The sequence below is a fragment of the Papio anubis genome, chromosome 18 (assembly GCF_008728515.1).
Source record: "Papio anubis isolate 15944 chromosome 18, Panubis1.0, whole genome shotgun sequence".
NCBI classification, from domain to species: domain Eukaryota; kingdom Metazoa; phylum Chordata; class Mammalia; order Primates; family Cercopithecidae; genus Papio; species Papio anubis.
Window position 1 is genome coordinate 72,526,698 of NC_044993.1, and position 12,569 is coordinate 72,539,266.

The 12,569-nt window shown below is 50.0% G+C and overlaps 1 protein-coding gene across 4 annotated transcripts in view; it reads left to right on the forward strand.

The window, feature by feature from the left end:
- The window catches only part of IFT140 (intraflagellar transport 140), a 103,107-nt gene that overhangs the window by 5,010 nt on the left and 85,528 nt on the right, over positions 1 to 12,569 (forward strand). For all 4 annotated transcript variants that reach the window (XM_021931630.2, XM_021931633.2, XM_021931632.2 and 1 more), the window contains 3 exons: positions 3,614 to 3,835; positions 11,067 to 11,188; positions 11,339 to 11,481. In XM_021931630.2, coding sequence (XP_021787322.2) covers positions 3,614 to 3,835; positions 11,067 to 11,188; positions 11,339 to 11,481 — 487 coding nt within the window. The remainder of the gene's footprint in view (positions 1 to 3,613; positions 3,836 to 11,066; positions 11,189 to 11,338; positions 11,482 to 12,569) is intronic.

Consider the following 12,569-nt stretch of genomic DNA (forward strand, 5'->3'; position numbering starts at 1 on the left):
AACTCTACTCTAGGTTATTCATGAAGAAAACAACATCCATCAGGCTGGGCACAGTAGCTCACGCCTGTAATCCCAGCACTTTGTGAAACCAAGGTGGGTGGATCACTTGAGGTTGGGAGTTCGAGACCAGCCTGACCAACGTGGAGAAACCCCATCTCTACTAAAAATACAAAATTAGCCGGGCGTGGTAGCGCGTGCCTGTAATCCCAGCTACTCGGGAGGCTGAGGCAGGAGAATCGCTTGAACCCAGGAGGCGGAGGTTGCAGTGAGCGGAGATCACACCGTTGCACTCCAGCCTGGGCAACAAAAGCGAAACTCTGTCCCCCCAAAAAAAAGAAAGAAAAAGAAAACAACATCCATCATCAGTTTTCACAGATGTCAAATCCCAGTATTATGAAAGCCCTAGTACGTGGGCAGTTCTTTCACCCTAGCTATTTTGGTGGCCTGGGGACGTGTTTAGGAATCCTTAAGGCTCAGTAGCATTAAGCCACTATCAGTTCATGGTCACCACCAGAAATGGCCCCACAGTGCTGTTTGTGGATGCTGAGGCATCCTCCTCTGTCAGCACCCTCCTTCATGCTCCACAGTGGCCATTTGGAACTCCAATCATTTCCACAAACTGGGTGGCTTTAAACAACAGAAAGGTGCTCTGGCAGCTCTGGAGGCCAGAACTCCAAAATCAGGTGTCAGCAGGGCCCGCTGGCTCTGAAGGCTGAGGGGAGAGTCTGCCCTAAGCTGCTGTCCTGCTCCTGCTGTTCCCAGCAAGCCTAGTGCTCCCTGGCAGGCAGATGCACTGCTCCAGCCCTGCCTCTGGTGTCATCCGGCCTTCCCTTCTGTGTGTCTGCATCTCTTCTCCTCTTCCTAAAAGGACACCCGGCATATGTAACTAGGGCCTGCTCTAATGACCTCACCTGAGCTTACCCACATCTGCAAAGACCATGTTTCCAAAGGAGGCCACGTCACAAGGACCAGGGAATAGGACTTCCACATATCTTTGTGGGGACACAGTTCACCCCCAACAGAAACTTTCCCCAAACTCCTCAGACTTCCATAACCACCCTCTCAGTGCCCATTGCACTTCCTACTCCACAAAGAAAATGAAGTGCCGGGGGCGGTGGCTCACGCCTGTAATCCCAGCACTTTGGGAGGCTGAGGTGGGCGGATCACACGGTCAGGAGATCGAGACCATCCTGGCTAACACGGTGAAACCCCGGCTCTACTGAAAATACAAAGAATTAGCCGGGCATGGTGGTGGGCACCTGTAGTCCCAACGACTCAGGACGCTGAGGCAGGAGAATGGCGTGAACCCGGGAGGCGGAGCTTGCAGTGAGCTGAGGTCGAGCCACTGCACTCCAGCCTGGGAGACAGCGAGACTCCGTCTCAAAAAAAGAAAATGAGGCCGGGCGCGGTGGCTCAAGCCTGTAATCCCAGCACTTTGGGAGGCCGAGACGGGTGGATCACGAGGTCAGGAGATCGAGACCATCCTGGCTAACACGGTGCAAACCCCGTCTCTACTAAGAAATACAAAAAACTAGCCGGGCGAGGTGGCGGGCGCCTGTAGCCCCAGCTACTCGGGAGGCTGAGGCCGGAGAATGGCGTGAACCCGGGAGGCGGAGCTTGCAGTGAGCTGAGATCCGGCCACTGCACTCTAGCCTGGGCTACAGAGCCAGACTCCGTCTCAAAAAAAAAAAAAAAAAAGAAAATGAGGTTTCCTCCTCCACTCACTCTTCTGCAGGCTCCCTGTTGCCACCACAACTCCACCCAAGCAATGACAGTCATCAGTTGCTTCTCGGTGTCACCGCCTGAGTGTTTCAGGGTCCTTGTCTGTACCACATTCCCGTGAAGTCCTCTAGGAAACATGCCTGAGAGCACAGGGGTGGGGTGTTCCCTGCCCGACCTCCATGGCTTTGCCAGCTCTTCCTCCATTTCCAGCCTGTGAACACCATGGCCTTCCTCTCTGTTGGTCAAGGCTTCTCTCTGTTTCTTCCTCCTGTGGTCTGAGCATCCTCAGTGGCTTGCAGACACACATCTCCTGCCTCGGCGTTCCCTCTGAGCAGTAAGCTTAGAGACCCAGCTGCCTTCCTGACATCTCTAGGATGTTTCAAGGAGATCTCAGACTACACAAGACTGAACTGAAATTGTCCCCCACCCCTCCCCTGCCTCATATCTCTTGCTTACTGAAATGGGTACCTCCTATCTCAATGAAAGGTACCTCCTTTATCCTGGTTTCTAGAACAGGGACCTGGGTGTGACTGTTGACATCTCCCATTCCCCTACCTTGTAACCCGTCACTAGATCCTCCCAGTTTCTCCCCCGGAACCTCTAGCGAGTCTGCCGCTTCTTGCCCTCCCAATCACCCTTCCCTCCTCCAGGCTCCCATCCCCCTCTCCTGGACACCAGTACAACTTCCTACTGCTGCAGCTGTGCCCTCACAGGCCTCCTCTACTGTACTCCACACGGCAGCCAGGCCTGGCCTGTCCTGGCATCACAGATGGAATCACTCCCTGCTTCCGCCTCACCTGCCCCGCGCTGCTCTTTGGGTGAACATGGAGTCCCTGATGTGGCCCTCAGCACTCTGCCATCTGTCACATCAGGCTCACCTTCTTTGATGCCAACACAGCCTTCCACAGCCTTCCTCGGCCTTCCAGCCCTGCATGTGCTGTGCCCCCTGCATAGAAGGCGCTCCTTCGTCCATTTGCGTAATTAATGCATTAATCCTTCAGGTGAAAGTGGCTAAGCGGCCTCTTCCTCAGGAACTGCCCCCCACACGCACATGCCCTTGTGGCCCGGTGCAGCGCTGGTCTGCAGCTTCCTTGTTGCTAGCAGGCTCCTCCGTACACTGGCAGCTATGGGAAGGCTGTGGCACCTTTAGGGCTTAGTCCAGCCCCAGCACCAACCCCAGTTTTGCCCATGTTTTTGGGTAGATTCTCCCTTGCAGGAGCCTATAACATGTATTGTAAATGGGATTCTTTTTTAAAATATTATTAAATTCCAAAGTTATAGCAATTTTAGATAAAATTGTTTAATTTAGAAGATCTGAAGCATACTATTGTAAAACTAGTTAGCAGCATATTTCTGTGCTTCCAGTTGGCACAAGGAAAACTTCAGGATTTCAAAATAACGATCTATCGGACAATGATGAGATCACAGAAGATGGCTCCTAAGCCCAGTGGAACAACTGGGGGCAAACCAAGTTAATCTCTGAAAACACGCATATCTTCCCCAAAGCTGCTGCTTTAGAAAATTTTAGAAAACAGCACATGGCCGGGCCCGGTGGCTCACGCCTGTAATCCCAGCACTTTGGGGGGCCAAGGTGGGCAGATCACGAGGTCAGGAGTTTGAGACCAGCCTGGCCAATATGAGGAAACCCTGTGTCTGCTAAATATACAAAAAGTAGCCACCATGCCTGGCTAATTTTTGTCTTTTTAGTGGAGACAGAGTTTCACCGAATTGGCCCGGCTGGTCTCGAACTCCTGACTTTGTGATCTACTCGCCTCAGCCTCCCAAAGTGCTGTAATTACAGGAGTGAGCCGCCATGCCCAGCCTAGACAGAAGTTCTTAAAAGTAGCTGTCGCTTTCTGAACTGTGGGATTTTGCCTCTTGTCCAATGCAGGGGGAGTGTGTGCCAGATACACATGTCGAGAGGCCATTCCGAGTTGCTTCCCTGTGCTGGCACCCGACGCGGCTGGTGCTGGCTATGGGCTGGGAGACTGGAGAAGTGACAGTGTTTAACAAGCAGGACAAGGAGCAGCACACGATGCCCCCGACACACACAGCCAACATCACCGTGCTCAGCTGGAGCCCCAGTGGAAACTGCCTGCTGTCTGGGGACAGGGTGAGTCAATGCACGTGAGACGCTGTTTTCAGATCTTGGCCTTTTCTGACCATGCTCAAGAGTATGAAAGATAAAAATACGTGAAACGTGTTGTTGCCAAATTCAGTTGATCTTGTCAGATGCGATTGTAGATTTTGTTTTATATTGGAAGCAAGGCTTGAAAATTTGCCGCTCTGTGGCAAAGGTGTGTCTGCACCTTTGTAAGTGAACTTTGCTAGGAAATACATTCGTAAAGATGAGATAAGCACCCAGATTCTGTCACTTTTCCCAAAGCCTGTTTGTCTAGCCCAGGGCTTCTTAACCAGGGTTGATTCTGTCCCCCAGGGGACATGGGGCAGTGTCCAGTCACATTTTCTGTTGTCACAATTTGGGGGGAGAATTCTGCTGGACCCCAGTGGGTGGTGGACGCTGCCCACCATCGCACAGCGTGCAGGACAGACCCACAGCAGAGTGACACAGTGCAGAGCCACTGAATCACAAATGTATGGCAGAAATGTTATAATGTGTTTACTTAATTAACCACAGGTAACACATTCACATGTTCCAAGATTCAAAAAGGGTAACAGGCATCCAGAGTGAAGACTGAGCCATGTCCTGTCTCCTCAGTCCCCTGGCTGCTGCCTTCCAGCACACACGGCTTCTTACCACCTCTCCTGCTTCTTCAGGCACACACAAATGCATTCTTTCTCTCACTTGAGATTTTGGAGTTTCTACATTATGGGAGGAATTGAAAGAACAGTGCAAGGACACGCATCCACCCTCTGTGTCTATTCGCCAGCCATTCCCACTGCCAGGTCTGCTTTCCCTCTTGCTACACGGGTATTTTTCCTGAGTATTTGTGAGTTTATCACAGATATGATGCTTCAGCCCTGCATATTTAGACATCACTCTCCTAAGGCCTAGGGCATTCCCTACACAGCCACAGTAGAGTTCTCACACTCCAGGAAATGAAACAGTGACAGTGCTCACATCCAAGATGCAGTTTATATTCACATTTCTCCAGCTGTCCAAGGAATGTCCTTTAGAGCAGGATCCAGTAAAGGCTCATACATTGTATTTCACTGTTATTTCTCTCTAGTCTCTTTTTTTTTTTTTTTTTTTTTGTGACGGAGTCTTGCCGTGTCGCCCAGGCTAGAATGCAGTGGCACATTCTCAGCTCACTGCAACTTCTACCTCCTGGGTTCAAGCAATTATCCTGCCTCAGCCTTCTCAGTAGCTAGGATTACAGGCGTGCACCACCACACCCAGCTAATTTTTGGTATGTTTAGTAGAGATGGGGTTTCACCATGTGGGTCAGGCTGGTCTCAAGCTCCTGACGTCAAGAGATCTGCCTGCCTCGGCCTCCCAAAGTGCTGGGATTACAGGCGTGAGCTACAACATCTGGCTAGTTTTTTTAAATCAAGAACAATTCCCTGGGCAGTCGATTGGTTAGTCTGCCTGCATTCCTTCCTTTTTTCCTCCCTTTCTTTTTTTTATTTTCTTTTTTTGGTCTTTAGTGAAATTGACATTTTGAGGATGTAGACTGGTTGTTTTATAGACTGTCACTCAAGTTGGCTGTGTTTGTCTCCTCATAATACTTTCGTTTCAAACATTTTTGGCAGAAATATCGCATAGAGGACATTGTCTTCTGATTTCCTCATTCTTTTTCACATAAGTGGTGGCGTCCTGTGCACACTGTCATGTTTCTTGCTTTTTTCATTTTACGGCGTATCCTGGTGATTCTTCCATATGGGTAAATAGTGAACTTCCTTGTTTTCTTTAAGCCGGTTCTTCATTAGATGAATGTTATAATTTATTGAACCAGCCCCTATTGACTAACATTTCGGTGGTTTTCAATCTTTGCTAATTAGACAGTGGAGCAGTGAGTAACCTGGTGCTTTTGCCATTTCGCACACGTGTACATTTAGAAAAGCACTGAGAAGGGGGTGCAGATGGGTCCAGGGCATGCCCTGTGGCTTAGCAGATGCCCAAACCACTGTCCTCGGGGCCTGGACCAGCTCATAGTGCACACCAGCCTCTCCCTAGAGAGTTGCGTCTGAGTAGCAGAACTGCTTAGAAAAGTAGTATCTCGGAGTGTTTTCATCCAGAACAGTTCCCTGGTGGGTCTAAGTGTTTCTTAGAATTCTCATTTATGTTTCTCTTGCTATCAAGGATGAATATCATTTATAGGAGCCATTTGTGTTTCTATTTCTGGTCATATTATTTGCCGATTTTTTTTTTTTTTGAGATGGAGTCTCGCTCTGTCGCCCAGAGCTGGAATGCAGTAGCCAGATCTCAGCTCACTGCAAGCTCCGCCTCCCGAGTTTACGCCATTCTCCTGCCTCAGCCTCCTGAGTAGCTGGGACTACAGGTGCCCGCCACCACACCTGGCTAGTTTTTTGTATTTTTAGTAGAGACAGGGTTTCACTGTGTTAGCCAGGATGGTCTCTGTCTCCTGACCTCGTGATCCGCCTGTCTCGGCCTCCCAAAGTGCTGGGATTACAGGCTTGAGCCACCGCGCCCGGCCATATTAGCCGATTTTTCTATCAGGTTGTTCCCTTTTTCTGGATGACTCTTCCATTTTTCTGTTCAATTCCCACCTAATGACATTGGCCTGTCCCCAGATTTCTACTTCCTTGGTGATCTTTCCTACTTCCTGCAGTGGAATCGTCTGCCAATCCCACATTAGTATAAAATAACTCAGGATCATTGACTTTTGTAATTCTCAGCTTGACTGTATTAAACAACTAAGCCAGGCATGGTAATATGCACCTGTAGTCCCAGCTACCTGGGAGGCCAAGCCAAGAGGATCACTTGAGCCCAGGAGTTTGAGTCTAGCCTGAGCAACATAGCAAGTCCCCATCTCTTGTAAAAAAAAAAAAAAAGAGAGATAGAAACAGCTAGCAAAATAGATCATCCAGGCATAAAATGAAACCCAGGTATCAGTTGATCAAGTCTTGTGAGTCAGAATATTTAAGAGCAGAAATGCCTAATCCTTCTAAGAAAATCTAAGATTGTGCTGGAATTAATTTAATAATGAGTTCAAGCAGGAAGAGAAGTAATAACGAGGGAACAACACTCGGAACTCCACACCGCAGAGACATCTCTTCCCCAGACTTGATACAAGGGGCTTCCCCTTCGCTCTTCCACCAGAAACCCTGTTGTGGTTACCAGTGGAATCAGCCCAGACCAGCTGAAGTTAGAAGTGCACTTAACGTGAGGCCACTGGGGTATCCCACAGTCTCCCAGGAGAACACGGCCAGGTTAGGACGGCCTGCTCCTGCTCCCTGTCCCAAGTCCAGACTCAGGGAGGGGCCCCAAAGTCCAGCTCGGGCCAAGTGCCCACAGTGCACCAATCAGCAGTAACCAGGGAGGCAGGCGATCCCTAGAAAGGGATATCCCCCTGAGCGTCCTCAGAAGTCCCATCAGTAGAGAAGAGGAGAGCATGTTAAAGGGGCCAGGCCACTCATGCTTTCTCGGGAGCTCCTGCGAAGCCAAGTCTGAGGGTCAGGTAAACCCTCACCTGATTCACACCCTGATGTGGGGCCAGCCAGCCTTTAGCAAAGCTTCTTCCCAGTGACGTGCCGCTGGAGAACCAGCACTTTAACTCATGCTTTGATACCATGATGCGCCCCCAAGACGCTCATCCACGCACATCACTTTCCCATTAGTCCCTTAGTCTACTTAACTCTGGCTCTTCACAAGGAGAAGCTGGTTTCTCACCTTTGGGGTAGCTTTTCTTTAGGGTCTGACTGTATAAAATTATACTGTGTGAAATAATGTAGAATTCACAGATGGTGGAGAGACGCCCCTCAAGAGTGGTGAGAGGTACAAAAAGTGAAGGCGGAGAAGACCCAAGGCTGGACTCCGGGGCAGCTCAATGCTAGAGTCAGGGGTGAGGAGCAGAGGGTGCAGCCGAGGAGGTGGAGGTGCCTCAGGCTCAGTTCTACATCTTGTACTTCATGCTCATATTCCAGGATCGTTGGGCAGAAACCTAAGGATCAGGAATATTTGATTCATTGTGTCCTGTGACTTCCCTTCCCCTGAGTTGGTGGAAGTTGAGCTCTTGATAGTAGACACCCGTCCCTCTCTCAGACGGAGGGTTTACTTTCATCAACCTGAGCAAAGATCTCTGCTTTTGGGTGCAGGTGCTCTAAACATTTGCGTCCAACAACCTCTTCCCCCAGAGCAGCAGCCTAGAAACTTGGACATTCCAGGTGGCAGCCTAGAAACATGGACATCAGCCTGTCTGATGAGGTTCAGAATGCTGGTTAAGTGGTCAGCTAGAAGCTTGTGTGTGCTGATAAAGATCTCTAAAGTCACTTGTGCAAAAAAAACAAAACAAAAAACTAGCAGATGACACGTGAAGGGCACAGGAATGAATGCCCCTGAAGATGTGGTATACATAAAATGCTTTGCAGACACGGGAGCCACTGCAGTCCTCAGCTCCAGGGAGGAGGCTGGGAGGGGGATGGGGGATCATTCATTTTCATTTCTATCGTTAGGTGGGGCTTTTTCTCAATATGCAAGCATTATTTTTAAAATATTTTTTAAAAATTTACTAAACACAAAAACACCAATAGTGGGTTTTTTGTTTGTTTTTTTAAGCACTGTCACCCAGGCTGGAGTGCAATGGTGGGATCTCAGCTCACTGCAAACTCTGCCTCTTGGGTTCAAGCGATTCTTGTGCCTCAGCCTCCCAAGTAGCTGGGATTACAGGCGTGTGCCATCACGCCCAGCTAATATTTGAATTTTTAGTAGTGACAGGATTTCGCCATGTTGGCCAGGCTGGCCTCAGACTCCTGACCTCAAGTGATCTGCTCGCCTCGGTGTCCCAAAGTTCTGGGATTACAGGCATGAGCCATTGTGTCTGGCCTACCAATTGTGTTTTTATTCTTGTCTTCATCAAGCTGTTAGTCAAGAATCATATAATATACACTGTTTCTATGACGTGTACTTATATGCCATATGCTATTTTAGATCTTGCAAAACCTTTCTTAGAGGTTTCTTGTGTAGGTTTCCTTTTTTTTTTCCTGAGACGGAGTCTCACTCTGTCGCCCAGGCTGGAGTGCATTGGTGCAATATCAGCTCACTGCAACCTCCTCCTCCCGGGTTCAAGTGATTCTCCTGCCTCAGCCTCCCGAGTAGCTGGGACTACAGGCACGCACCAACATGCCCGGCTAATTTTGTGTTTTTAGTAGGGATGAGGTTTCACCATGCTGGCCAGGCTGGTCTTGAAATCCTGACCTCATGATCTGCTGGCCTTGGCCTCCCAAAGTATTGGGATGACAGGCGTGAGCCACCGAGCCCAGTCTGTAAGTTTCCTTTAAATCTGACATTATGTGAAAATCCTCTTCCTGTGTACAATAAAAACCATGTTATCCAGCATTTGGGGAGATTGGAGTCAGTGCTGCCTGAAAGGGTGGTGGGAAGAAGAGCATATTGTGGGCTAAAGTGTCCCCCAGTTTTGGGCCAGGAAGCGTCCCCTGGGGAGTCGTTGGCATCAGAGCAGAAGAGCCATGCACATGGACTCAGATTGAGATGCTGCCCTTGGGCACCACCTAACTGCATCCCCCAGTCCTGGGAGGCCCCGCCAGCTGTCCCCATGGAGCCATCTTCCCCTTCCCGGATCTTCACTCGCACTTGTCTGTGCCGCGCATTTGCGACTGTGATGATTTTAAATTGAGTGTGCAGTGTACACGGCACGAGGACTTCGCTTCTGACCACATTCTCCAGTAAACAACCGCGGCTCCTTGGAGAAATGGCTGATTCCAGGGCTGGAACAGAAAAATGAGCCTAGGCCAGGTGCTGTGGCTCACACCTGTAATCCTAGCACTTTGGAAGGCAGAGGTGGGAAAATTGCTTGAGCCCTGGAGTTTGGTACCAGCCTGGGCAACATAGTGAGACCCCATCTGTTTAGAAAATACAAAAATTAGCTGGCTGTGGTGGTGAGCATCTCTATTCCCAGCTACTTGGGAGGCTGAGGTGGGAGGCGCTCACTGGAGCCCTGGAAGGCGGAGGGCTTCAGGATGGAGTGATTGCACCACTCCATTTCAGCCAGGGTGACAGAGTGAGACCCTGTCTCAAAAAAGAAAAAAAAAATTGAAAAATGAGCCTAGGTAATCTTAGGGCACCAGAAAGGAAGTGCTCACCAAACCCACGTGATGGGGGCACATCAAAGTGACACAGAGGCCAACTAGAGAGCTTAAAGCTGGCACGTTGTGAGCAGCAGAATATACGAGGCAGCCTTGGATGGTAACCCAGCGTGGAAAGTAAATACCCATGTGTCCACCCTGATGCAACACAGGATTGAATGAATGAGTTAATGGTGGTGAAGAGGCAAATCTCTCGTGCTGAAGAAGCCCAGGTGGTTTACATGGATGCTACACCCCAAGGGTGGAGTGTGACTCCCAGCCCTCAAGTGTGCGTTGCAGAGAGTGACTTCTTTCTGAACAGTACAGGATGGAGGGGGAGCCAGGGAAGAGCTGCTTCACAGTTGAGAGACCCCACAAGTACAACCTCCACCAGGTGGTCAAGGTCAATGCCGGCAGTGACAAGTCATGGGGATGCAGCATGCAGAGAAGGCGCCTCAGCTTTGTGTTCCTCCTCCCCAAGCCCTCCACCCCAGTCAACTATGAGGAAAACTGTCAACAATCCCAGTGGAGGGGCATCCCATGATATACCAGGCCAGCAGGTCTCAAACTGTCCAGTGCCTTAAGATAAAGAGCCTGAGACGCTGTCATAGCCCAGAGGAGCCCGAGGAGACACGGCGGCCAGATGTCACATGGTATCCCAGCCTGGCCAACATGGTGATACCCTGTCTCTACAAAAAAATACAAAAATTAGCCAGGTGTGGTGGTGGGCACCTTTAGTCCCAGCTACTCAGGAGGCTGAGGCAGGAGAATTGCTTGAACCCAGGAGGCGGAGGTTGCAATGAGCTAAGACTGCACCACTGCACTCTAGCCTGGGTGACAAAGTGAGACTCAGTCTCAAAAAAAAAAAAAGTTTATTTTAAAAACTTGAATATATAGCAGTTGCTATCTCTAGGCATGAAGATGTGTAGATATTCTATAGGAGTTTCCAGTTCTTTGTTTAAAGACTTGAATAGTTTGAAATTTTTATGGTATATACACAGTAGTTTTGTAATTTTTTTAAAAAGAAATATGCATCCTGTTGCACAGTTTAACATTTGCCTCCCACCAGTCATTCTGTCAGGACACCTGTCCTACCACGTGGTGTTGGGTCTTTCCAGCTTGGTGTCTTGCTCTTGTGGAGGTTGGACCAAAGGGGCCGAGTGCAAGGGACGCCCCTGCTGAAACATGAGTATGGGAAACCCCTCACGCACTGCATCTTCCGGCTCCCCCCTCCTGGCGAGTAAGTGTGGGGCTTGCACCATGACCCGTGCGTGTGTTTACATCAGGGGGAAGCGGGAAGCGGGCTGCTCCTGACCCAGGAGGGACCCCAGCCCTGAGTCGCTGTAGGAGAGGCGGAAGAATCTTGACTTCGTGTCATGTTTGCTTTCAGGGACCTGGTTCAGTTGGCAAAGGCAGCTGTGAGCGGTGATGAGAAAGCCCTGGACATGTTTAACTGGAAGAAGAGCAGCTCTGGAAGTTTGCTGAAGATGGGGTCTCAGGAGGGGCTGTCATTCTTTGTCAGTCTAATAGATGGTGAGGAACTTTGGTTGTGATTCTCAGGGGTCCTAGTGTTTTAGGGGTATCTGGTAGGGATTTTAAACTCACAGACGGTGTTTCTGCATAGAACAGTAATGGTCATAGCTGCAGGCTGCACAGAAGGATGACGTGTGCTGGGCGGAGTCACAGCCGCTCTCTCAGCCATCCGTCTAGTGTTGAAATGTTGCCCTCACTTTGTTCTTATCGATAAGTTGAGCTTTGCTTGTGTTTGAAGGGTTTTCATGAGGAGGCTTTTAATCAGCAGTTACAGGCTGACTGCATGGCACCAGGGACAGTTTTGGAAAGATTCTTTGGTGGCACCCCTGGTGTTCAGTCTGTGTAATTATCAAGTACCTATTGTATGCCAGGTACTTGGCTAGGGTGTAGGAATGAGGTGTGAGCAGGACAGGGGTTTCACTCCAGCCTACAGCCCTTGGCCAGCCTTCATGGGGAGGTCAGCGCTGGGCACCGTGTGTCTGGTGTTCAGCCTGCTCTTCCTCACTGTACGAGGGGGACAGGCTACCTAGCCAAGGCTGGAATAAATGCAATATGAAGTTAAAAGAAAAAGTGCATCTCTTACAGCCATGTGACGCTGGCCCAGGTGTGTCTGTTGCTGGCGCGGCTGAGGGGATGAGAGCCACCCAGAGGTGGCCGGGTCTCGGGAGAAAGGAGGCTTTTGCTGTCGGTTTCAGCAAGCAGCCAGATCTTGACAGGAAGAAGAGAGCAGATGAGAACAGATGGGGCTGTGTGGTTTTTGTAATTTTTAAATAAGGGAAATCTTTCATTTTAGAAGGTGAAGGGATAGAGCTAATGGAGGGAGGACATTGAGAAGATCCCAGTGGGGACATCCGAGCGGGCACAGCACCATGAGATGGCAAGGAGAGGGCATGCCAGGATAGGGCCCCCCTAGGAAGGCTAATGAGAAGGGGGTGTAGGGATGAGGCCCACAAGGAAGAAGCGCTGGTCACCTGGAGGAGGGGGTGTGTGCCAGGGAGGAGACCGGCTCTGGCAGCACGTGGGCTGCGAATTTCTGCCCGTTGTCCGGGAGCTGTAGGCTTTGGGGGTGAGTTCATCGCTGTGCCTCA